The sequence below is a fragment of the Lissotriton vulgaris genome, chromosome 2_1 (genome assembly GCF_964263255.1).
Source record: "Lissotriton vulgaris chromosome 2_1, aLisVul1.2, whole genome shotgun sequence".
In the NCBI taxonomy this organism is placed as follows: Eukaryota; Metazoa; Chordata; class Amphibia; order Caudata; family Salamandridae; genus Lissotriton; species Lissotriton vulgaris.
In genome coordinates, this window is record NC_141687.1 from 1,704,394,473 (window position 1) to 1,704,420,410 (window position 25,938).

Sequence of the window (25,938 nt, forward strand, 5' to 3'; positions counted from 1 at the left end):
GGCCATAGTAGGAAGGCTGCCCCATGGCACAGACTGCAGGAAGCAGGCTTTTTTGTTGCAGTAGTCCCCTCACTTTTTGCCTATTTGATGTAACTTTGATTGTCCCCAGTGCCCTTTTTTCCCAAAACAAGACAACTGGTCATTTGATCCCCAAGTTACCAAGCCTTTAGCACCTCTGTAAGTCCCTAGTAAGTGGTAGCTAGGGTATAGTAACTAAAGAGGCCCCCCTAAGAGCTGCATCAGATCTGTGCCACCCTAAACAACCAGTACCAAACTCATACAGACTGCCACTGTAGTCTGCGTAACTAGGGGCTATAACAAGTGAAAACACGAGATGACGCCCGTCTGAGTACCTTGTCCCCTAACACTAAATGTAATATTTGTAGGTCACCCCTATAGCAGGGCCTACACCTCTAAGGCAGTGTGCATTATGTTACATTTGTGGACACATCTGCATGAGCAGATGTGCCCCTGTGCGGGCCAGTTCAATTACTGCCAGTACAAGTGACCAAGGAAACCATTTTAAGTACATTTGCTAGACACTGGTCAAAAAAGAGTTGCCCAGCTACATGATGGCTCCGCTGAAGACTAGAAATGTTTGGTATCAAACATCTGGTATTAATAAACCCACACTGATTCCAGTGATGGATTTGTTAATATATGCACCCAGTGGGCAAATTAGTGGTACCCCATGAAAACCTACTATGAACTAGAGTGCTGAATGACTGGTCCTAGCCAGCCTGCCACCACAGATGAGTATCTACCCCCCCCCCCCGGGCATGAGGGCCTTTGCTCTCGGAGGTCAGGAACAACGCCTGCTTGGGCAGAGGGTGTTTACACCCCCTCCCACAGGACGACCAGCGAATTAGCATCCCAAGACAGGGAACTTCAAAGAACCCATCACCTTTAGTATGTGACTCTGGCTTCCCACAAATGAGAGGCTGGCGAACCCCACCCCCCCTATCTAGGGCCCATTTGGCGCCTAGATAGGTAGGAAAATTATTAGTCAGATAGGAGTGTTCACCTTCAGTGGGCTACCTGAAGTGAAAACGAAAATCAGACATCTGCCATCTTTGTGATGGCAAACGTATGAACTATTGGATGGGGTTATGCCCTCTCCCCACAGGAAGTGGTCATTTAGGGGGCGTATTTAGGGTAATACCTAGAACCAGGAAATCAGATCCTCCCAACTTAAATGAGGAAGAAGAACTGAAGAGCTGCGAAAAGCAAGAACTGTGGAAGGAGCAACTGACTTGATGCCAACCCTGCCAGCCTGTTCACTGTTCCTGACGATTGCGCCAAAGTTGACTCATCTTGTAAGCTGCTGTGCCTCCAAAAGTCTGGGAGGACTACTAGCACTTCTGCCAAGACTCAAAAATTCCCATGGACCAGCGGAGCTGCTTCCCTGCAGGTACCAAAGAAAGAACTGTGAGGACTCCGGACTGCGTACACCCAACACTGGTAAGCACCACTGCCCCGTCACGCCAAGCCCAAGCTGAAGTGGGCCAATGGTGCCAGCATGGTCCCCCCAGTCCTCTAGTGAAGAAACGCAAGTCGGGTTTGCCAGGAAGGGACTCCTCGACACCTCTTTCCGCAGCCCCCCTTTGCCACAAGTGACTTGGCTGGGGAAAATCTGATGCCTCAAGACACCTCTGCAAAGAGTGGTAGTGGACCAAAGGTGTCCTCGAGCATAGTGAGACCAGAGCATCCTTGTTGGTTCAGCCGGACTGGTTTCCCAGTCCAAACCTGCAGCCCCTTTCTAACTGGACCAATCTCCATTGACTAACATTGGGCATCCGGCACTGAAACACGCCTCTGCTCCCAGACCCCCCCCCCCCAGAGCCACCTGAGTTGAACTGTTGATGCTGCCTTGGACCTTGCCCTATACCTACCTTAAGTCCAGGAGATTGGTCCAGTATTTCGCTGTGAAGTACCTGTATGCAGTGTATGTCTTTCGTCCATAGGATAATGTTAGCGCTTCAGAAATTGCACTGTGTCCACTTTTTAAAAACTGTAAAATATAACTCAAAACGTACCTATCTGGTTTTGATGATCTGGGTACCTAAAGTTATATAACCCCTTCGATGCTCATGACAAAATGGTTCCATCATGAGCATCGGTTGAGCTGTGCTCATGACGGAACCATTCCGTCATGACCACACCCATTAACATTAGGGGTCAGCACTGGTGATAAATCTGGGCAGCAGTCAAGGTGATAAAGATACGTTATTTTTATAAATTGGTGTAGATCTCCTTATTTAGTCGTGCTTATGATTGAATGTCTAACACTCCTCTCTGATAAGCCTAAGGCTGCTCGATAACACTATCCCCTAGAAGAGTACCTTGGGATAGCTATAGAACATGCTCCTGCACTTGCAAGGGAATACCTGGACTCTCTGCACATTATACCTCTTTTCAGTCTACTATATAAAGAGCCAGCTTCCTACACAGAACCCAAGAAAAAAGCATAACAAATAAAGCACTTCCTTCCCTATCAGTCTCCTGGGCCTCAGTCAGCGCCATCAGTGGACAGATAGAACTTCCAGCCGTCTGTGCCAGCACTGCAGTCTGCGTCCACTGGTGCAGATAGAGAGATTAATGGAAGTGGGACTCCACAGGGTTTCGGGCCTATTTTAATTGAAATGGTTGAAATCACTTATGCCGCCACTTCTCTTGTTACAAGTGCCACAGAATTACAGTGGGGTTAATACTGTCCAGGATAAATGAAATCCTTTACTGCATCCAGACCTGCTCTTTTTAACGTGGGGTGATTTTTTACCACCCCACTCAGTTAATGAGTTCAGAATAGGGAATAACAAGTATATGCTGCTTCTTTTTCCCAACCTCTTTTCCCCATGCAAATTCCTTCCCATAATACATGGAAGAATTTGCACAGGAAAAATTCACACAAGTGTGCTAATACCTTCAGAACTTGGATCGCACACAGATAGTGTTTTTTTTCCAACAATGAGGGTCATGGTTGGGCAGTTGAGACCAGATTACAGAAATCAAGATGGGATGTGGGTTAAAACATGTAAATCGGACCCTCAGTACAGTTGTCTTTTTACTTATTTATAATGAGGCACAGAGAGATAAAGTTAATCAATGGATAAAAAATCTAGGCTCCAGAGTCCGAGGTTAGAGGCGTAGCAAATAGACCATTGTCAAAATGTACAAAGCTGTCATGGATTGCGGTGCTGCGCCCAAAGTTACTGCGTTAGTTGCGGGACAGAAAGAGAGCAGGACAGCATCATTTCTAAAGAGATATGGCACTCTCTACCTAATGCTGGTGCACAAGCTGGTAGCTGAGCACCAAATACAGGTGTCTGTGTGAGTCTAGCATAGGTTTTGTACTGGAATAGTAGAATAGACTAACTGAAAAACTGAACCCACTTTGTATTTGCACACAAGAGTAACTAACTCCAACTTTAATGAGGACTCCAGCTTTAAGGGAGATCAGAATAGCTTTGGGTAGACTCCCTACAGTAGCTGATCATCATAAGCCTAAACATTCCCTGATGACCTCAAACTGTTCTACATGTAAAATACATCACTATGCATAAAGTCCAGTCCCCATAAGCTATCTCCAAGCACCTTTAGCTGAAGCAAGATAAAAATGTTGACTAGTATCGGGTTCATCTCAGATGCATCCATCAAGAGTGCTTTCTTTGACCTCAACTGTAAACATCTCTAAAACTTTGCTTCCCCACAGACGCCTCTCCAGGTAAGTTGGCTTACAACCTCCTATGTAGAAATCCTCAAATACACACAGAATAATAAAGTGGGAATGGATCCCTTTCTATATTCTGCAAACTTCATATCTGCACATGAAACCTGCATAGAACTGTGAACTCATCAGTCTCGCCTTTGGGACCTTGTAAGTGTTTAGCCAGAGCTATTGCTACTGCCAATGTATTTAAGTTATGTTTGAGACAAAAATATCAAGCATCTGCAGGGTACTAATTTTCAATCGTATACTCTCTCGTAAGAGTCATCTCCTCAACTAAACAATTAAAAAAAGGGACATTTTGGGTGAAAATGAAGAATGTATGCACAATACAGAGGGAAGAAAACCCTAAGGAAGAAATATCAAGCAAAGGCCACCTAAACAAACTCCATCTTCCTAAAATGTATACTGAAGATGTTGTGGAATATACATTTGCAGACATTAAGCAGGATAAAAGATATTGCAGCCAGGAAAGTTTGAGGCGTTCAACTCGGTAAACTCCAAGTGGATTTCTTTAGGATTAACTGCCTGCTGGTTTGAATTGCTCTCTCAAACTTCCTCATGTCGTGCACCTTGATCTCATAAGATAATTACAATGGAGAGTTTCAGTTAAATAGCCTTCACCTAAAGCATCCAGCATTTGTGGAAACTGAAATTATATTCTGGTAAACTCAAATAATTAGCTACTGACTTTCTGCTCAGCTAACTCAAGACCAGCGAGGATATCCCAAATCACTCCTACCTGTCGCAACTCTGCCTGATCGCCCCATTTGCTCCTACTAACTGTTCACTCTGCCTGCTTCTGCTGACCAGTCACTCTGCCTGCTCCTACTGACTGCACTCTGACTGCTCCTACGGACTGTTCACCCTGCCTGCTCCTACTAACTGCTCACTTTGCCTGCTCCTACTGACTGTTAACACAGCCAGTTACTGCTGGCATTTCATTCTGGCTGCTCCTCTTGACTGCTTGCTCTGCCTGATCGCCTCGTTTGCTCCTACTGACTGCTCACTCCAACTGCTTCTGCTGACCAGTCACTGTCTGCTCGAGTTGACTATTGAGCCTGCCTGATCAGTCCCCCTCCTCCAACTAACGGTTCACGCCGCCTGCGCCTAATAGACAGCTCCTAATGACCACTCACTCTTTCTGCTACAACTGACTGCTCACACTGCCTTCTCACACTGCAGTGACCTCTCGCTCTGCCTACTGCTGTGGAGTGCTTACTACTCCGCACACTACCAGGCCCTACTGACTACTCACACTCCCTACTAACTGTCCTTACTGCCCTAACTCACTGCCAGCTCACCCTGCCTCCTCACGCATACTGTGCCTAGTGCTCCAAACTACATAATGACGAGCTGCTCACACGTTCAGCCCAGATATTCCACTCACTCTGACTGCACACTCTGAATTCAGACTGCTCCGTCTGGCTGCTTACACTGCGCGCTCGTGCCCAGCACCAGTACTAATTGGCTACTGCGCACCCCTACTAACTGTCGCCAGCAATTAAAGTACTGCCTGCTTCTACTCACTGTCCTTCTTGCAGACAACCTTTTCACACTCTGTCTTCCGATTGTCTGTACACAGTGTTTGTTGTACTGTCTCCTTCGCCTCCTACTCCGTGCTCTCCTGCCTGCTCCTAAAACCTGATCCATACTCCACTGACTGCTCCAAATGTATGAGCAATCCTGAACGTCCTGTTCTGACTGACAAGCTCCCTTTGACCGCGTAGCTTCACTGTTCATACTGCCTGCGTCCTCGGGTGAGCAGCACTGCCTGTTCCTGCAGCTGAAGAGCTACTTGCTCCGGGAGTGAGAGAAGCTAGGTCTCCCCTTGTACGTGCCTACTCCAGGCGCGCTGCTAGCTCCAGGTGCTAGAGAGGCTAAGACTCCAACTTGCTTATTTCAACTGTTTTGGTGAATTTTCCTGGGCAGTGTTTGCAGGAGCACTACGATTTTACATCAAACAAGCACACTGAAAGACGATGCTCATCAGCAGAGAACTACAGAAGAGGCACAGAGAAAATAAATAAACAGCAATTTTTAAAGCCAGTAACATACCTGTTAATTAAATTGCTTTGTTTAAATTGCATCCTTGTTTAAATGCAGGATTTTTCAGAAGCCGAAATAGACGATTTACTTTTCGAACTCCAGTCCTAAAATATTTAGGGTAAGTGCAATGTTCACTGAATAGTCCAAGAGTCTTATTTATTATGCTAAAGCCAGTCCTGTAATATTTTAGTAAATGTTAAAAAATTACATACATTTTTAAAACAGGGCTGAATTGTTGTAGTGTTGTAGAATCAACGACAATCCCAAGGGCTGCTGAAAGCAAACAGGACCTTGCAAACAAAACAGGTGATGGACCGAATGTGGATCAATGTCACACATTCACCCCAGTCCGAAGATCTGGGCCCAAATCCATCGTTTTTTTGCACTTCACGCCATAAGTGCGCTGGGGATGCCCAGACGTGGGTCCCAGGCACTCCACACCACTGGAGTCAAGCTAGCCGGGCTGATGAGAGGTGTTACTTCGAAACCGGTCCGGTCCTCGGATGCTTGATTCCGTTCTGGGAAGGACATGGCTTTTGTAGTTCGGACTGGACTGTTCCCATGGGGCACAGGGTCAGAGCTGATTTGCATATCGCCATTGTCTAACCCAGGGTGGTGTGGAGTGCAAAAATACGATGGATTTGGGCCCAGATCTTTGGACTGGGATGAATGTGTGACATTGATCCACATTCGGTCCTTCACCTGTTTTGTTTGCGAAAGCAAACAGGACTGCATCAATAAACAGAGCAGCAACAGAAGAAAAGAGGTTGTGCGCTTGAATTTGTTTGGAAATACGCATATCAATATAGTGTGTTAGTTTGAGCCTTTAGTCCCTCTTTGCATAGGTGTGATGGGCAGAATTGGGTCAGTCTCGCACTTTCTCTGTTAGGCATTGTAGTGTTATTTCAAATAGGGACGCTATCTAGATCCTTTTATATGTTTTACAGCATTCATCCCTATAAATACAGGAGGGCATTTTTTACATAGAAATGTAATTGTGGGAACTGCAAAGGGATATAAAGTCTCCTAGAGTAGCTTTAGAGAAGTTTACTTTATAATGCAAGAATAAATAGCTTTCAGTAATTAACAATTGTTTATTTTCCCCAATGAAAGACCTACATTAGACAAAAGGGATTTATGGACTGACAAAAGATGTGCATTGGATGAAAGCCGCTGGTGGGATCACAACCTCAGCAGGTATGGTATTGCATATTTAGCTAAATGCCAATTAAACTATAAAATAGGATAGGCAAGGAATCTTGTTCTGGGTAGTTAGAGGGCAGCAAGTGCCTTTAGAGATTCAGAAATGGGATTGGTTTAATTCTGGAAGCAGACATTCACAAAAGGAATCTGTGACACATTCAACACAACTTAAGCAATAATTTCAGCTTCCTAAGACCCAATTTGATCAATAAAAGGATTGCAGCACGTAGTGACAACTGGTCCAGTACAGACATTCCAGAATGTGTCCTGCTAGAGAAGGGTCTGCTGGGTGAAAGACGGGCATCAAGCGTGGTTGAGAACTATACTAAATAGCCACCATGCTGACACCAGGGCCATATCACACACAGTAAGCTGATGGAACAGGCATGCTTGCTGTTTTTCTACATCCACTTTAGTTTTTTAGAACGGACCATGGCACACATGTTGCTGAAGAGATCTATGTGGGAGTTGTGGACTGTGAGACATGGTCAGGCTCGCCCTCTTTCTCAGTCAGTTGGTGCAATAATTCTACTCCTTCTGTGTCCATGGTCAGCGCCCACCTGTAGTCCTACAGCTGTCTTTTGCCTGGTCCGGTTTTTAGGTTGAAGTCTATCAGACAGCCCAGCTGCCTGGTTTGCTAAAGACATCTTGGGACATTCGGAAAATTTCCCTGGGAATGCATTACAACCATTGCCAACCATCGGCATTGTGGCTTGTGACTCACATTTACTTGCTTTCTATTTGCTGGTTCTATTTGTTTTAGGCTGTCCACCTTGAGTTTGTCCATTCTCTTGCCAAAATCCTATTTACTGAATTCTCCCACCAGTACTAGATGTCTGTAAACAGGCCTTTACATTTTGTTCTTATCATGTCACATTTGCAATGCATGCAAAGACAGAGGTCAAATGTCAGGTTTACTTTCTTTCTCCGACTTCAAAGTGGGAGGATTTATGTGACAATCATCCTGTCTAATGGAAGTGTGCTTGAGGAAGGCTGGACACTGTTATTTTGTTCCAGGACACAACAATTTAAATGTCTATAAATGAACTGGGCAGATATTTCAGAATATATCAGAATTAGAACAGTTCAAGTTCGAGCATTTATATAGCGCACTACTCACCCATAGGGTCTCAAGGCGCTTGGGGAAGGGGTTCGTTATTTGTCGAATAGCCAGGTTTTAAGTTCTTTTCTGAAGGAGATGTGGTTTTGAGTGAGGCGGAGGTGAGTGGGGAGTGAGTTCCAGGTCTTGGCAGCAAGGAAGGAGAAGGATCTGCCACCCATGGTGGATTTTCGGTGCGCGGGACTGCGGCGAGGGCTTGATTGGACGATCTTAGTTGGCGGGTGGGTTTGTAGAAGGATAGTCGAGTGTTGAGGCATTCGGGTCCTAGATTGTAGAGGGCCTTGTGTGCGTGGGTGAGAAGGCGGAATGTAATTCTTTTGTTGACGGGAAGCCAGTGGAGGGCCCTTAGGTGTCCGGAGATTTGATCTTGGCGAGGGATGTCTAAAATGAGTCTCGCTGAAGCGTTTTGGATGCGTTGGAGTTTTTTCTGTAGTTTTGCTGTGATACCGGCGTATAGTGTGTTACCATAAACCAGCCGACTCGTGACCAGTGCGTGGGTGACAGTCTTTTTTGTCTCGAGGGGGATCCAGCGGAAGATCTTTTTGAGAATGTGAAGTACGTTGAAGCAGGAGGATGAGACTGCGTTGACTTGTCTGGACATCGAGAGAGAGGAGTCTAGGATGAAGCCAAGGTTACGTGCATGGTCTGTGGGTGTGGGTGCTGAGCCCAGAGCTGAAGGCCACCAAGAGTCGTCCCAGGCAGAGGGGGAAGATCCTAGGATGAGTACCTCCGTTTTGTCTGAGTTGAGTTTTAGGCGGCTATGCTTCATCCATTCGGCTACTTCTTTCATGTCTTCGTGAAGATTGGTTTTGGCGGTGTTGGGGTCTTTGGTGAGGGAAAGGATTAACTGGGTGTCGTCGGCGTAGGAGATGATGTTAAGGTTGTGTTGATGCGCGATGGAGGCGGTTGGACTCATGTAAACATTGAAGAGGGTGGGACTGAGTGAAGATCCTTGTGGTACGCCACAGATGACTGCAGTGGCCTCTGAGTTGAATGGGGGAAGTCGGACTCTTTGAGTTCTCCCAGCGAGGAAAGAGATGATCCAGTCCAAGGCTTTCCCTTGTATGCCGATGTTGCTGAGGCGTTGTATAAGGGTGCTGTAGCAGACTGTGTCGAAAGCGGCGGAAAGGTCGAGTAGAATGAGGGCCACTGTTTCTCCGTTGTCCAGTAGTGTTCGGATGTCGTCAGTCGCTGCAATGAGGGCGGTTTCGGTGCTGTGTTTGGCTCGAAACCCGGCTTGAGATGGATCGAGGGAGTTGTTGGATTCAAGGAAGGCGGTAAGCTGGCTGTTGACGGCTTTCTCAATGACTTTGGCCGGGAATGGGAGGAGGGATATGGGTCGGTAGTTTTTAAATTCAGAGGGGCCTGCTGTGGGTTTCTTCAGGAGGGCGCTGAGTTCGGCGTGTTTCCAGCTTTCTGGAAAGGTGCCAGAGTTGAATGAGCAGTTGATGACATCACGGAGATGAGGTGCGATGATGGATTCCGCTTTGTTGAAGATGTGGTGGGGGCAGGGGTCGGTTGGCGAGCCGGGGTGGATTGAGTTCATTAGGCGGATGGTGTCTTCAGTGGTGATTGGGTTCCAGGCGCTAAGGATGTTAGTTGGCGGAGTAGGATCTGAGGGGGGTGGTGAGGGTTGATCGCTGGGAGTATTCTCGAAGCTGTTGTGGATGTCGGCAATTTTGTTGTAGAAGAAGGAGGAAAGTGCATCGCAAAGGTCTTGGGAGGGAGTGATGTCGTTAGATGCAGCGGTGGGGTTGGTGAAGAGTTCCTTGCTGTTGTGAGTGTTGTTGTCGAGACGATCCTTGAAAGCTGATTTCTTAGTGGATCGAATCAGTTGGTGGTTTTTGCGGGTGGCTGCCTTGAGGGTGGCCATGTTGTCGGTGGTTGGGCTTTTTCTCCATGATTTCTCCAGGGTGCGGCATAGCTTCTTGGATTTTTTAAGGTCATCGTTGAACCAGGGAGCCTTTTTGCTGGCTGAATTGATCTGATGCTTTTTCAGGGGTGCTAATTCGTCAGCACTGTGGGTGATCCATTGCTTGAGATTGGTGGCTGCTTGGTTTCGGTCCGATGAGAGGGTGGGAGGGTTTTGGTTGAGTGATGTGAGGAGTTGGTCGGAGGTGATTTTGTTCCAATTTCTCCGGCTAAAAAAATATTTTAATACAATCAAAACCGATCAACACCCTGGATGATGACATTTCAACACATTGTTTGTGTGCTGTATACTTTTATTGGTAGAACTGTATGTGTGTGCAAATTCAATGGTCATTCAATGTGTGCTACCACATCATGCCACTCTACGCTAAACCACTATACCCTATTCCACTGCATTCAACCCCATGCTGCTCCAATATGCACCACTGCATTCTTTGCCACTGCACTCTACGCCAACACACCCTACTCTGCTCTTTGCCAGTGCACTCTATGCCAATCCACTCTATGCCACTATAATCTGCTCTGCACTTGACTCTACTGTGTATCACTTAACTCTACTCTGAAACAATTAACTCTACTCCACTGCACTCAGCGCCACTCCACTCTGTGCCACTCCACTATACTCTGCACCACTCTATGCCAATGCACTCTGCACCACTTTACTCAAAACCAATGCACTCTACCCCAGTCTACTCTTTACCGTGGCATTCTACTCTAGAACCCTCTTCGCCACTGCACGCTTACAACTCCATGCAACACCCTGCGCCGCCACTCCACCCTGCGCTGCACCACTCCACCCTGCACTGCACCACTCCACCCTGCGCCGCACCACTCCACCCTATGCCGCACCACTCCACCCTGCTGCACCACTCCACTCTATGCTACAATATGCTACTCTACACCATTGCGCTCTACGTCACTTCACTCTATGCCACTAATTTCTACTCTGTACCACTGTACTCCACGCCACTGCTCTCTGTATCTCTCTGCACTGCACCACTCAATACCAGTCTATGCCACTGTACTCTACCCCACTGCACTCCACTCTACCCTGCGCCCCTCAACTCTATGCCACTCTACTGCACTCTATGCCTCTACACTCTACACTAATCTACTCTACGCCACTGTATTCTAAGCCGCTCTAATTCACCCCTCTGTACTCTACCATTCTCCACTCAGAACCACTCCACCCTACGCCACTTCTATAAACTTTGAAAAATCCACTCTATGCCACTGCATTCTAAGCTACTGCAATCTACTCTCCACCACTACTCTAAGCTACTGCACTCTAGCCACTCTACATCACTGCACTATACACTACTTTACTCAAAACCAATGCTTTGTACGCCACTGCACTCCAAGCCAATTTACTCTGCACTACTGTACTTTACGCCACTTCACTGTAGGCCACTCTACGACGCTCTACTCGCTCCATGCCACAATACTCCACACCACTCCACGATACTGCACGCCACTCGACTCTAAACCGCTCCACGCTACTCCATAGCACTCCACTCTACTCCACTTTACGACACCCCCTCCATGCCACTCTCCTTTTCCCCACTAACATTTAGCCATGATGAGCAGCAGTCACGCTGGTGAACGAAATGGCTAAAACATATTGGTAAAACCAATAGCTGTTGCATGGCGTTGATAAACTGGCTTTGCCAATTCTGCTTTTGAAATTTTGGACCACCCTAAATTCGAGGAATTTCACTTAACGTGTCTGGGATCCAGTTAAACCCCTCCCCTGCTGATGACGGAACCGCTCCGTCATCAGATGCGGTGGCGCTGCGCTGATGACAGAGCGGTTCCGTCATGGCCCGCCTGACGCTCCTGCCTGGCATGAATTCCGCGCCTGCGCTGAGCGTTCTATTGAGCGGGCGGGGCCATGACGGAACCGCTCCATCATAAGCACAGCGCAACTGACGCTGGTGACGGAGTAGTTCCGTCACCAGCATGCGCCCGCCGCATTTCCGCCCCGCCCCCTTAGCACTGCGGCGGAATGGCCGCCGCAGTGAAGGGGTTAAAAAGCCTGAACAGACACTCCTATGAATACTGGATAACCTGGTATTAACAAAATACAACTAATCCCTATTCATGATTGCGAAAAGAGACATCGCAAAGCAATAGAAGTTACAAGACCCGCGGACACTGGCATCATCCGTGAAAGGAATGGATGAATAGGATTGTTGAGAAGGCCATGTCCAGTGCTACATAGAGGCCGTTCACAAAAACATGGGAACGTGTGAGCTAAAATAGGAGAGTGCTGACATCTCAAGGCGAGAGAAATTGGGGATCAGATGGGTGGGCGCGCCTCCAAGGAAATGTATATTTTGACGAAATTTCAATAGTGTTATACTTGCCATTTGTCACTAAGGCTGGTAAAGCACAGGCTTGGCATAAGTGGATTGGTAAATAATTTGACAATTCTAAGAAAAAGTTAATATATATATATTTTTTAAAAACGAATACTTACTAATAAGGCTGAGATATCTGTCACTAGTGTTTGGGACATGTAAATGGAAAACTACTTCACCCTGGATCATGAGGGCTTGCTGCTAATGCCATTTCACATTTTGTAGTACTCAGCAAATGTATTTAAGAAGGCAGATCCCACTTTTCTGAGAAGAGGGAACAAGAACTTGTAGCAAGACTATTTTAATGGTATGGTCGCCATAGGAAAAAGTCTGCCAATGTGTTGCTGCTCATTTTTATGGAATGAACAGCTCTTTACGAAAAATGTTTATGATACTCTATTACAGCATGTATTTTAAATTGATGTCTATTTTCTATGCGGGAACTAGTTGTTATTCACACTCAACTAAGACTAATGTTCATTTATTTCTGTCATGATCTGTGCCTTGTCTTCCTTGTGTATTATCGGCAAAGCCCACAATATAGGCTTATTGACAATGACACACAATTTTAAAACTTAGTTGAGCATGCAGATTGTGTCCTTGCTAATCCCTTATTCACAATATTTTACTTTATGCAATGAAAATGCTAATAAGAAATAAATAAATAGGCTTAGCCGCATACAAATTTCACCTTAGAGAATTGCGAAATGTTGTTATATCCACGTAGGGATAGGCTCAAAGCAGAATGTCAACATAATGCCTTGAATGCACAATGCCACATTCTGAATAGTGTTTGCATGAGTGTCTCACAGGAACCGCAAATTACATCCACCTGAAAGCAAGTATTGACCACAGATTATAAAGTGGAACCGTGAGGTGATATTAGACAAAATAAGCAGGGATGTGCAGTGCGTCACAAACACCAAAGCAGATTGAGAAGCGCAGGTGCATAATAAACAGCCAGGTTGTGTCCAGGCACAGGTGGGTGTGTGCAATATGTCAGAGTCAGACGTTAAACTATACCACCCAACACTACATCAAATACATCCTTTGATCAGAACCAGACCCTCGCATATGAATAGGGTGACCACAACACTTCAGCTCATTATGGACACCCTACACAATCCTGAATTTTTCATCTGCAAACCATTGTTTTCAGGAGTGTTAGTTTAATTAGTTAAATGGAAGCAAAGTAAGACTACTGAAAATGCTTTAAGTGATCATGCGAAAGTTCTGAACTGGACACAATAGGGGTTTAGTCACAAACTGCATTTTTAGTACGTTTACTTTTACTCCAATAGTACTACTAAAGAACTTCAAGATTCTATTATCAAAACTGAGTTCACAAACTCCACCTCCACCATGTCTCTTGTAGGGAGATCCTCACATATGAAAGTTTACTACTCAGTACTAAATAGGAGAAGGATCAAATGGGAAATATTTGCTAATATATTGAAAAGGTTTAGGGAGCAGTAGGGAAAGGTTTACAGAGGGTTAGTGAGGGACATGCACCCACCCAAAAAGAGTAAGCCCACTGCTAGTCACAAACTGCACTTCTAAAGTTACTACACCAAAAAGGGCCAAACAGAGGTGTATTACTCCAGCTCAGAACAGCAGTACGTCTAGCACCACACATGGGCAAACACCAGTACTGCATATAAAGTAATGGATGTAGGGACTCAAGATTAAACTCTATAGGAAATGTCACATTAAATAAAATAAATTTGAATAGTTGCAAATATACATAAATATAAGTTAATGTAACAAAAAGAAAATAATGCATATTTGTTATTTAATTATACAGTATTTTAATAACTTTTTTGAATTTAGGCTATGAAATGGGTGCAGAGCCACTCACCAACAACGGATGCATGACAAAGACCTATTATACTGTAATGAAAACTGAACTATACATTCAGCTGCAGCCTCCTGGTATGCGACAGACTTCTGCCAACCTCTGCAAAACTTTGTGGTTGGTTAATCCAAACGACAAACAGTATGGGAAGTTTTATGTAAATGATACTGGGTAAAGTCTCATTCTATTAAATTGCATGTTACAAAATTGATTGTAAATACTAGACCAACAGTTACAGATACAGATGTTAGGAGGTGGATGGAACTATAGCCCAAGCTAAATTGATGTAGCTCATGACATACAGGATACGATTTTGCAGTCGCTACTTTACTGTGATATTTTTGTAAAAGAAACATGTGGATACCAAAGGTAAATAACAGAATGCCATGTTTTTTGTTTTCTCATTGTACGTTCCTTTTTCCCTTTTAAAAGTGCAAAAATAAATTTTAGAGAAACCTTTTTTAAATTTAAAAATCTGTGTAAAATTAATGTTTATTACAATAAAATTAAATTGCTTTTATTTAATTGATTACATCACTTTTAATAATGATTAATAATACATAATAAACAAGTATATTTTTTACTTTAGGTCGGAATTTTTTTTAATTTACATTTCATTTGCATTAAGTATACTCTAAGAAATTAAGGATGCAATTCAAAATTAAGTTATGTGTTATTGCTTATTTTTCTCTACATTTAAAATATATATAAAATGAATTGCCTTTAATATTTAACAAACATATTTCTAATATTTGCAAGGATCTTCATATGGTGAACTATAAGCAGGGCCACTGGAACTAATACTTATGAATCTGTCGTATTTGCAGCATATTCGGTCATCACTCACTTCATAATCTGCAGATTTTAACAAAAAAATGTTTCTAGTTCAAATTTGTCAAAAGTTACCAAAAATGTGGCGATGTGGGTTCCCGTGGAGTGGAAGGCTGTTAGCCAAGGGTAACTTGTCATCTTTAAGTTTCTTTGTTCTGCATTTGGTTGTTAAACGGACTTATAAGGTAAGATATTAGCCCAGACAGTATTTGCATGTGTAAAAATGACAAAATAATGAAGTAACATTATCAAAAAAAAGTGCGTTCTCTTTCAGCATAATTTGCTTTTTTGTGCCACATAATTTAGTTAACCCTGCCACATAATTTGATGTTATCGGCCCCAAGTATGAGGAAAAGTAAAAAAAAAGAAAAAAAATGTGACTAGACAATGCACCTTATTACAGTATATATATATATATACTCTCCTTGGTGCAGCTTCAAACTAACACCAGCATTAGGGACAGCAAATTAGTGAATGGCAGACTGGCGGTTTAAAGCAAGGGGGCAACCTGAACCCCATTTGATGGGATCAAAGGTTATCCCCAAGACAGGTGCATCTATAGATTGAGGTTAACTTTCACTCCTATGAAGGTGATACCTAGTTCGATCATAACTTCTATGGCCTCCCCTATCAATATATCCAACAATAACCAACATAATTTTAATAGACATGGTTACCCGCTATCCTTTTGTTATTGAAAGAATAGGGCATTAATAAATTTCCAGAAAAATCCCAATGCTTGGCCTCATACTAAGACCCTATTCCTACCCATACTACATCCAGTAAGGTAAACCGCTTTTTTAGCCAGCAGCATTTTCCATTCTAGATCATGTCGTACCCATTCAAAGAGACACCCTGAAATCAAAATATCAGAGTACAAGAAGTTAGGAGCTGGAGGCTCAATCTAATCTGTGAGGACAAAAAACAAACTGTGCTTCCTGTTCAAAAAAGAAACTTCATGACCATCTGACATTTTGCAAAGAATTGAACATCTGTGGTCGTATTATAGATCGTGTCCGTGCCCAATTTTTTAACCCCCAAGGCACTTTTGTTATTAAAGAACGGTCCGCGAATCCTTGTGCGACTTTTTCTGTAACACAAATTACACAGGTGCTAATGTGCACAGGATTAGTCTAAAGGGGGGGGGGGGTGCCCTCTTTTACTTGGGGTTGTGGCTCCATGCAAATGTAGGAAGAATTTGAACCTGCTCTGTTTTACAGTGGACCGGTTCAAGGGCAAAGAAGCAGTCCGGAGCAGTGGCTGCTCCTCCTCTAAGGCGGTGGAACGTCGCCCCACTGCTTTTAAGCAGCGTGAGGAAAGGAAAAATAAAATGATAACTTGTTATTATAATTGTATTGTTTCCAGCTGCATTGCAGTCAGGTGGTCAGGCGGGCGTGGCTGCTTTACTCTCAGAGAAGGTCTGGGCAGGCGAGGAGTGGTATCCCCACTTCAAGAGCGCATGAATGTTTGGCCTGCCCTCTCTGGCCGGCCAAACATTATACACCAAAAAGAAGAAGAGACCCAAGAGGAGCAGGGAGGCAGACGTAACGTGAAAAGAACACAACAAATCACAAATTAAGCTCGTGAAGAACTTTAAGGAGGTCACGCTAATTAATTAAAGCGATTGACGAACGGCACAAATATCAATGCACCCAGCCATGCGCTGTATCTTTTAGCCTGTTTCCCATATTAGTGGGATAATTTTTAATCATTCATACAAAATTGGTGGCTCTCTTGACTCAAAGAACACTCCGAATTAAGAAGATTTGTACACTATTCATGAAACTTATAGTGTCCCAATTCAAAGGAAGATGTTGGGTTTATGATCGACCCATGTGGTGGTAATTTGGAACCATCCACACAATACAGATATTGCAAGAACCTTGTCCTGATGAAGGTCCTATCACAAAACCGAAACGCTGCGTCGACAACTTTGTAACAACTCTTTTTAAACGTTCTTCATGTAGATTGACACATTTTTAACTGTTCTCAATGGCACTAAAAATTGTTTTAGGAAAATGCCTTTGTAAAAAAAATTGTTTTATGAATGTATTTTTCATTGAATAAATTGTACAATTTTTCTATACATTATTTGACATTGTTTTTTATCTCATTGTATCCATTTCTGTGATTTATTATACATGTGGTTATGGTCTGTACATAAGGGCTGTGAGTACCTTCTCTACTATTTAGTAGACGCCCTTTTTACTAATTCTATGGCAAGTTAGGGACTTCCTCATATTTCTTCTTTTTAGTACTCCTTGTCCCAGATTGGATCTAAAAGGAGACCTCCCTGTCTTTTGAGAAGCGGCCAAACATTCATACACACTTTGCATGTTCTCCGCGCTGGCTGCATTACAGCCTACATGGAGAACATACCCAGGCCCCCATTCCCTGGCTGAGTTCCAAACCACGGCGCGCAGACCAATCACAATGCTGCATTGTAGTGTTGTGATTGGTCAGAGGAGCCTGGGTGTGCTGCCTGGTTGCTGTTTGGGCGGAGTCCCAGGGAAGAGAGACAGAGAAGAGACGCGGGATGTGGCAAGAAGGTAGTGGCTTTTTTGTTTATTTTTTACATTTGCCCTCCTCCTCCAAACCCCCCTGCCCCCAGACCCCCACCCTTGATCCGTGCTTGCCACCACTGGTCAGGAGGCACACTAACAGTGTGCCGCAAAGATGTGGCACGTAGTCAGTGTGCACCACATTTCCCTGACAGCTTCCATTGGAAGGTGTTTAAATGGGCTTTCGGAGACTCCATCAGCCATTGCCCTGCATCTGGGTGCAGTCGCTCACTGGGCCTACCTTCAGCAGATCTCTTCCCTCTTTGAAAAGTGGGATGGCTACTGCCTGCACAGTGTAAGCTAAACAGCTAGTCTGTCTTTCGTTAATATGCTGTTCCAAGCGCAGGCAATGGTTCGCAGTTGCAGTGGGACCAGGGCATTCGCTGTTGGTGCAGTGTACTGTCCCGGTCTGCTTCCTGTGCCCCGCACACACACATAGCTGAGCATGCACCACAGTGGAGACAGAGTGGGACAGGGTATTGTACTTATAATCCTGAAGGATACAAAAAAGTGATGGGTGGAATGCTGGAATTACTCTCAGCCACTAGTAATTACTCAGACCGCAAATCATTCAATCGTTATTTTGCACACATGCCACCTCAGTTTGCGCCCATCCACATGCAAATCAGTCGACCCTGCTCCAGTAGGAGCAGTCCAGCCTGAACTGCCAACCCATGCCATATCTCAACCACAATGAAAAGCCTCTACTGAAGAGTCCAACTAGGGGGGAATCGGTCTTCAATTCCTTGTGTTCAGGTTCAGACAGAAGCAGGATCGGTAGGTCGGACTAAACTATTCCTGTTGGAGAAGGACTGCTTCTATTGGACCAAGACTGATTTAAATATGGCTGGGTCAAATCTGAGGTGGCACGGTGGACAGAAAACACAATGGGCTGGATGCACCCCAAGTAATTAATTACCAGTGGCTGAAATTAGTTCAAGCATTCCGGCCACCGCCTTTTTGTTTACTTCTGTATTTATAATCCCGCCTCTGGCTTTCACATACACTTAAGACATGTGATCTATTTCCAGTAGAGCCAGAGTCCCATCTGGCTCTACTGGAGCACTTACACCTCATATTTAGTCACTCAACCGTCTGACTCAAAGCTTATTAGATTGATGACTATGGATAGTTATCAATGGTCTCCCCTCCTTTACACCTGGGTTTCACAGCAAAAAAAAAAACAAAGAAAAGAAATCAGACTCCTTGTGATGTAGGTATGATCTACTGGTATCAAGTGAGCAGTGCTCTCTGCTCATTGCACCAGATTGGAGCACATCTCTGCCTCACGCCGGTCAGTACTCTCAAAACAACATGCCTACTTACATTTAGGTTTAACCATCCTACACTGTTCTCAACTAAATGTGCATGATCCTCCATGCCTTTGAGGGTTAGAGAACACTGGAACTACATTAGTGACAGTCCACAATGTGCTATAGGAATACAAAGAAAATAACACAAATGTAAAAAATACATCCTGGCATGCAAAGCACCGTTGGCTAGAAAGCCAGAACTCACTGAAGAAGTCAAGCTTGAACTCAGGGTCCGACCGTGAGTCGAAGAAACTTTTTGGACAAAACCTCCCCCACCAAATTTTCACGCAAAGTTGCTCAACTAAACTTATGCATCTCCACTGCTTGAAAATATTTACATCATGGTTTCTAGCATGCAAGTAAAAATTCAAATAATTCAACATTTTTATTTTACCTCTTTGATCTTCATTCTTTTTTCTCTTGTCTCTGGGTCCTCTACTTTTTCTCCTTTCCCCAGTGGTGGATAGCGAAGGTTGTTTTGGAATTTCTTAAAATCAAATTTAAATTGAAGTTTTCTTTTGTCAAAAGATGTACTCTCTTTCTGGAAAGTGCTTTGGGCGGGATCCGACTGGTCCCTAGGTTCTCCTGAAACATCCTCATCTTTTTTGTAAGGTGCAAAGCCTACCTTTTCATTTTCTGCATCAAAGTCTGGGCTTGTCCTCAGTTTGCTTTTAACCCTTCCACTGTTCATGTTAACACTGGTCAAGTCAAATTTTTTGTCCGCATCCTCAGGCTTTTTTTTATTCAACTTCTTCGCTGGGTAGCTGAGATCTCGAAACACATTCTGGGTCTGCGGCCTGGCTAGAAAAATTCTTTTAAACCTGGAAGAGTCTGGCAGAAGAAAAAGTGCCCCAAAACAAAGAGTAATTAAGCCTGATAAAAATAACAAGAATAAAAATTTCTGAGAAAGTCGCAAGCCGAAACCAGGTGACGACATTCCATAAAACTTCCTTAAGTGCATGTTTTAAGTGCACTTAGCCGATGAATCCAGAAGACCTTTTTTCTTTTGTGCACATTTTACATTTCTGAAACTGGTTCCGTGGCCAAACAGGTTCTCGGCTTCTTTTCTTCGGCTGCAGTTTTTCAAAGCTTGATGTTTATTAAAGATGTGATTGGTGACGAGGCATCTACGTAGTGCTGTAAGACAGTAAACAAGAGAAACATTAATAAAGATTCATATTTTAACTATATTTATATTTGGAAGTACATATTTAGCTTCTAGGCGAATGGCTCCAAACCTTACTGCCTATATTATGAAATAATATGCACTCAGTCGCATTTAGTTCAGCATCATTTTGTCTGTCGGTATTAGACAGCGCGGGTATTGTCTGTGGTCTGTGCGAGCTTGTGTCTGTCGCCAAAGAGCATCATATAACTTTCCACATCCCTGCACACAAGCCACTAAGAGCATTGGGCTGGACCGCACCACCCAGAGGAGGTGGGGCTGGGACAACATTGACAATCCACATGAAAAAAAAATTATTAAAAAAACAACTGCCGCCAAGCAGATGAGCTACACACCGCCTGCACTAAACTCCAAAGCATTTGCAAAAAGAAAAGAAAAAACGGTAGCTCACGCTGAAGGATGCTACGAATTCCAGCAGCAAACGAAGCAGCAAGTCATCTGTCTAATACGCGCCTTCAAAACACGCTCCTTCGTGATGCGAATGATGGAGAAAAAAAACATTTGGAATTGTAATTACGCACATCATTAAGAATTATGGTCAGTCGGCGCTGCATCACAAGTAGAAAAAAATATGTCCCTCGGGTGCGTGCATGTCATGGGGAATTTGTTAAATAATATCTACAGATGCTGCGTTGCATAAAAAAAAACCAACAGCATTATTTATTAAAGAGATTACATCGGCTTCTGCCTTTCGGTGCTTTGGAGTGCGTGCTCACGCAGATGACGGCAAAAGTCGAAAATCCGCTGCATTTCAATAAAAAAAAATCTAAAGGAGTCCTAAACACATTGAATGATAAAACACGTACCGTGCTCTGGAATAAATCCCTCATCTGCTGGTGCGGCTAGCAGATGTTGCATGGCATGCCAGGCTGCTCAGCCCCTCTCTCGGTGCCTGCTACAAACGGCTCTGATCTCTCCCATGGAAACAGCACAGCAGAAAAAGACACCGCACATTTTACTGCTGATGCCGTTTCCCATCCAGGAAAAATTGGGGTTGTAAAGCGGTCCCAGAGAGCGAGATGTAAACGTCCCTGTGATAGGTCACTGACAGCAGCTGCTTATTGGCCTGCAGAGGTTATTTTGTGGCTGGCTGGTCATTTTAATGCAATTTATTCCTAATTTGTGTTCCAGTGTGAATCATTGTCTTTTCAGTGTCGTGGGATTATGTTCTGTTATCCAGTCAGTATTTGTGCTACTAGTGTTGTTGTAGTTTAGTCTAATTGTATCTTTTTCCAATTTGTGGATAAAGGTAGCACATGATAATTCTAATACATTTGTTTTTATTTTAAATTGGAGCAAAGTAGACCGTCAATTTTTTTTTAAAAAAAAGCCTCATAAAAATGGAAACATTTTAATTAAAGGGGCCCTTGGGCTGCTGCCAGGGCAGAATGTGCCTGCAGCCTGGTTCTATGCTAAGGCCTTCACCCAGGTCTATACCTTGCCTGTACCCAGCCACAAGGGAGATTACTCTTCAGTAAGATGCATGGCAAGGTCAGAGAAGATGGGTGGTATGGTGACAGCGGCACCAGCGTGGCCACTCAGACACCACCATGATGATATTGATGACGCGCATCGCAATCCACTGGCACTAGTGGGGTTCCATCCCTACTGCCTTATGATCCAACAGAATTCCCCATGCAGGTTAATGAGTTCCTAGGTTCACCCACTAACGTTGCACGAAAATCACCCCGGCAAAATAAAAGAATTCAGTAAGATTGGTGAGGGAATCCCTAAAGGAAAGCTTGGCACGTACTGGGTTGCTCCAGGGTGTGTAGGGTTGATTGGCCAAATCTCCTCCGTAGGTCTCCCCCTCCCTGCAACAAGTCGTGGTCAGCGAATACCCATTTAGCATGGGTGCTAGGAAATGGATTTCAGTGTCCCCTCCCACTTCACCACTATCTTGACCAGCCTCCTCGCTATAATGGAATCAGGTGGCAAGTAGCGCCACCAGATTCAGAAAGAAGTGGACAGAATCCTAACCTCTAGTCTCATTTGAGATTGGTGGTCTGGGTGCTATTGCCTCTCTCCACTTAAGTCCAAATAAAGGGTTTTGTAAACAGTCCAGGGTAAGGTTTGCACAACTCACATTTCGTCTTCCGTTAGTAGGGGGGTATCTTCATAGGGGTTGAGGTCGGGCCTGGGACTTTAACAGTTGGGTGAGGCATTGTCTGAGATTCTACTAGCTTGAGAAACACTAGCACCATAAGACCCTTGTTTTAATTTCCCCTGAAGAAGGTCTTACATTTATTTTAGGCAAACAATGCGATAATTAGTTGGGCAGAAATCGACAAAAGTGCACAATATCCCCACTTATGCTTTTAAATTTGGTGTAAGGAACATGCCCTCCCATTTATATGTTCATACATCCCACATGTCCCTCTTCTGCAAGATAGTCCTGAACTGACTGACCTCTATTTGGCAAAAGTGTGCACAACTTGTTTATTTTCTCTTCCCTTACTAGTTCAAACTGCAAAAAATTGCAGGACCTTATTTTGTATTGTTGGGGAGTGGAGCTAAGGAGCATGTAGTGCGCTATTTTCCCATGGCCTTTGGATTTTATTATTACAACATCCAAATATTCATACTTTGACCTTAGGACCTGCAGACCTAGGTTCTGGTCTCAATTTCTGTGTGTAAAAACCTGTGAATGAAGGTAAATGACGACCGAAAATGCAAGCTGAGCCTACATGCAGGATGCACTGTTCCTAGGAGACAATATTCTCACAAAGTAAACATATAATAAACTGTTAATAAGTCAAAAGATATATACCTGGATATTACCAACATAAATTTTATTTTTCACAGTGATTATTCAGTAATAATCCTGCCTTTTCAACTCATCTTATAAATCATACAATGTTATCTTTACATAAATTTATATGGTTGATAACAGTAGCAAAATACAAATGTATGTGTGACTTGATGAGCCACTATAATTCAAGTTCATCCATATGAAGAAATAACATTAAATGTAGTTGCTAGTTGTCGCCCGATGCATTTCGGGAAGCCCTGTTCCCTTCTTCAGGGGCGAGTACCTGGAGCAAATATAATACAGAGAAATGTATGGGTCAAAAACACTTCGACTGCGAATGATCACACAATGTACACAAGGAGGAAAAAAGACGAAATCACTTTCAAATTTTGTCATTGAGAAGACATTCAATCGTTGAAGCATATCACCTATGCTGAGCAGGAGAATCATAGTGCGTATCCCATAGTATGAATCAATAAAAACATTCATCTTATTTTGTAGTACTGCCCATCTAATGGTAGAACAGAATATTAGTCAACCAACGTAAATATGCATAAGTAGAAAACACCGCTCATTATTCTAGAACAGTATCATGTGAAAACATTTAAGTATATGTGCGTGGTCTGTGGGAGAACTGCAAGAACCGAACAAATTCCATGTGAGATAGACCAGTCTATGTCATAACCTGCAGTCAAGGTCACACGGACAGAATAACCATCAGTGAGTTAATGCTAACTTCAATTCACACGGTCGAGAGAATGGGAGAGTAATGAACCTACCCGCTGGGGGATAATTCGCTCTCTGGGTCTTTCCCTGGTATCTGTCACGTTAGAACACTGTGAAAACATGAAGTAAATGGACGCCGTATAAGCTACCGTTATTCCTTTAGATTGGGTTATTTTATAGATAACACGAAATGGCTATGTTGTGCTCAGCATGGGCCTAAAAACGTGCGCTTGGAAAGCATTTGCAAAAGTCGAAAAAACGGCTCTTAGGAATGACCTGATGGTGACAGGACATACATGTCCCCTACAATGAAATTAAAAGTAACACTGAAAGTGAAATCGACAAAAAAGAATACCTGGAGTTTTGGGTAACTATAAGCAAATCCAGAAAATTATGCTTTACACCGGACCGTTCTTTAAGATGCGTAGAAAGCTCTTCTTATTTAAAGCGGAAATCTGCGAGGAAATACAAAAACAGGGCTAGAAGCTATATCTACTGCACTAAGACTGCTAGGGCATGAGCGCTGCAACGAGTCTTACCGGTTCTGTGATGAACTCGGAATAATCCTCGTGAAATTTAAGATCGACTCCTAGAAAAATAACGGAACAATGCTTAGTCAAACGGTTACCCAAAGCAGGGAAAATGAAAAATGCAAGCGCTGTACGGGGTCTTACCGGAAAGCTGGAGAGCGCGACGACACACGCGACGGTGGAATCCTGATGCGGTTATTAGCGGAGGGATACCATACAGGATCTTAAATAGTTCCTAGGTGAACCACGTGAGACTAACAGAACTCCTAGAGAATGACGCGGTGAAACTAACGTGGTATCGTGGAAAGATTAAAGGTACAGGGGCTAATACACAGAGAAGCATCACCTGATGAAATGACCATCTTTCAATTAAATAGATAACCACAATAAGGAAATTAATAAAACTTACAGGCACAATAGAAGACCACCTATATAGGATGTCGGTTTACACAAACTGAACAGTGCTGTGCAACATGAGTGATTAATGGCCAATTTAGGGACAACTAAGTAATAAAAAGGAGACCACATTATCGATTTACCGTTGTATATTGTCCTGACTTCAGTGATGTGAAATGTCCCTCTACATGCGTAGTTACATTCTATTAATATAGCGAGTTTAAACTGGTTTCTATCACTAGTGAAGCTAGATACACAAATCAATTATAAACATATAATTTGATAAATGCATAATAATGTGGTAACTTCGCCATATCGAGATTGCAAAACACCTGAAAGGATGCAATTATCAAACAACGTGAATGACACCTTAAATGTGGTGCTCCAAAACAAAGAAAGCTAACTATACATGAACATAACTGGGGACAGTATATTCTATAAGATGAATGTGGGGATTCAATGTGACAATGAGAGTGCAACACGAGCTTGAAATGCTCAACAAATTATGTGACTCATAGGAAACAACTATAATCAACCCTATCATTGAGACCTGTGGGTATCAAGGTGGTGAGATATTCAATCCAGTATACCTCCCTTTGCAATAGTTTAGCGTTGTTGTCTTGGCCTTCTAGTTTAGGTACAACTTCAATGATTTGTGCTCTCAGTTGGGCAATATTGTGTTTGAACTCTATCCAATGAGTGGCTACTGAAGTAGTTCTGTTTTTGCACCTGAAGTTGCTTTTGTGCTCAGTGAGCCTTGTCTTGAATTTACGTGAAGTTTTGCCTATATATAATTTGCCACATGGGCATTTTAAGCAGTAAACAATATTCATGGTATTACAATCCCCAGAGTGACGTAACTCAATTTTTTTGCCTGTAGTGGGGTGCGTCATGCTGTTACCTGTTATAATGTTATTGCAGTGTACACAATTTTGACAGCGCATTGTGCCTGAATATGGTAGTGTAGCTACTTTGGTATTGCAAGTTCTCAACTTATCCATTAGATTCTTGCCTCGGGTATAGGCGAAAATAGGTTTGTCGGCAAAAATATTCCTGAAGTCACTTTCGTTTTGTAGCAGTTCCCATCTGCTAAGAATAATTCTCTTGATTTGATTAGACACAGTGGAAAATTTAGACACAAATGTAATGCCTGACTTCTGTACTTTTGGAGGAGGATTAAGTAGTGTTTGTCTATCTACCGTTGACAGTCTTTCAATAGTGTGATCAAGCAATTCTGTGGGATAGCCTCTACTCTCAAACCTGTTGCGTTGCTTGGGGATTTGTGCATTTAGTGCATCGTCATCAGTGCAAATTCTTTTCAGTCTCAGAAAGTGCGAATAAGGTAAGTTGGTGATAAGACTCTTCGGATGGAAACTAGAAAATAGTAGAGTGCTGTT

General features: G+C 43.5%; 1 protein-coding gene across 1 annotated transcript in view; it reads right to left on the minus strand.

Annotated features, from left to right (window-relative positions):
• The window catches only part of MAN1C1 (mannosidase alpha class 1C member 1), a 274,960-nt gene extending 253,843 nt beyond the window's left edge, over positions 1–21,117 (minus strand). The window contains exons 1-2 of the mRNA XM_086957684.1: positions 20,944–21,117; positions 19,346–20,088 (exon numbers count right to left, since the gene is read on the minus strand). Coding sequence (XP_086813810.1) covers positions 19,346–19,912 — 567 coding nt within the window. The 5' untranslated portion in view covers positions 19,913–20,088; positions 20,944–21,117. The remainder of the gene's footprint in view (positions 1–19,345; positions 20,089–20,943) is intronic.
• Positions 21,118–25,938: the final 4,821 nt, after the last annotated feature.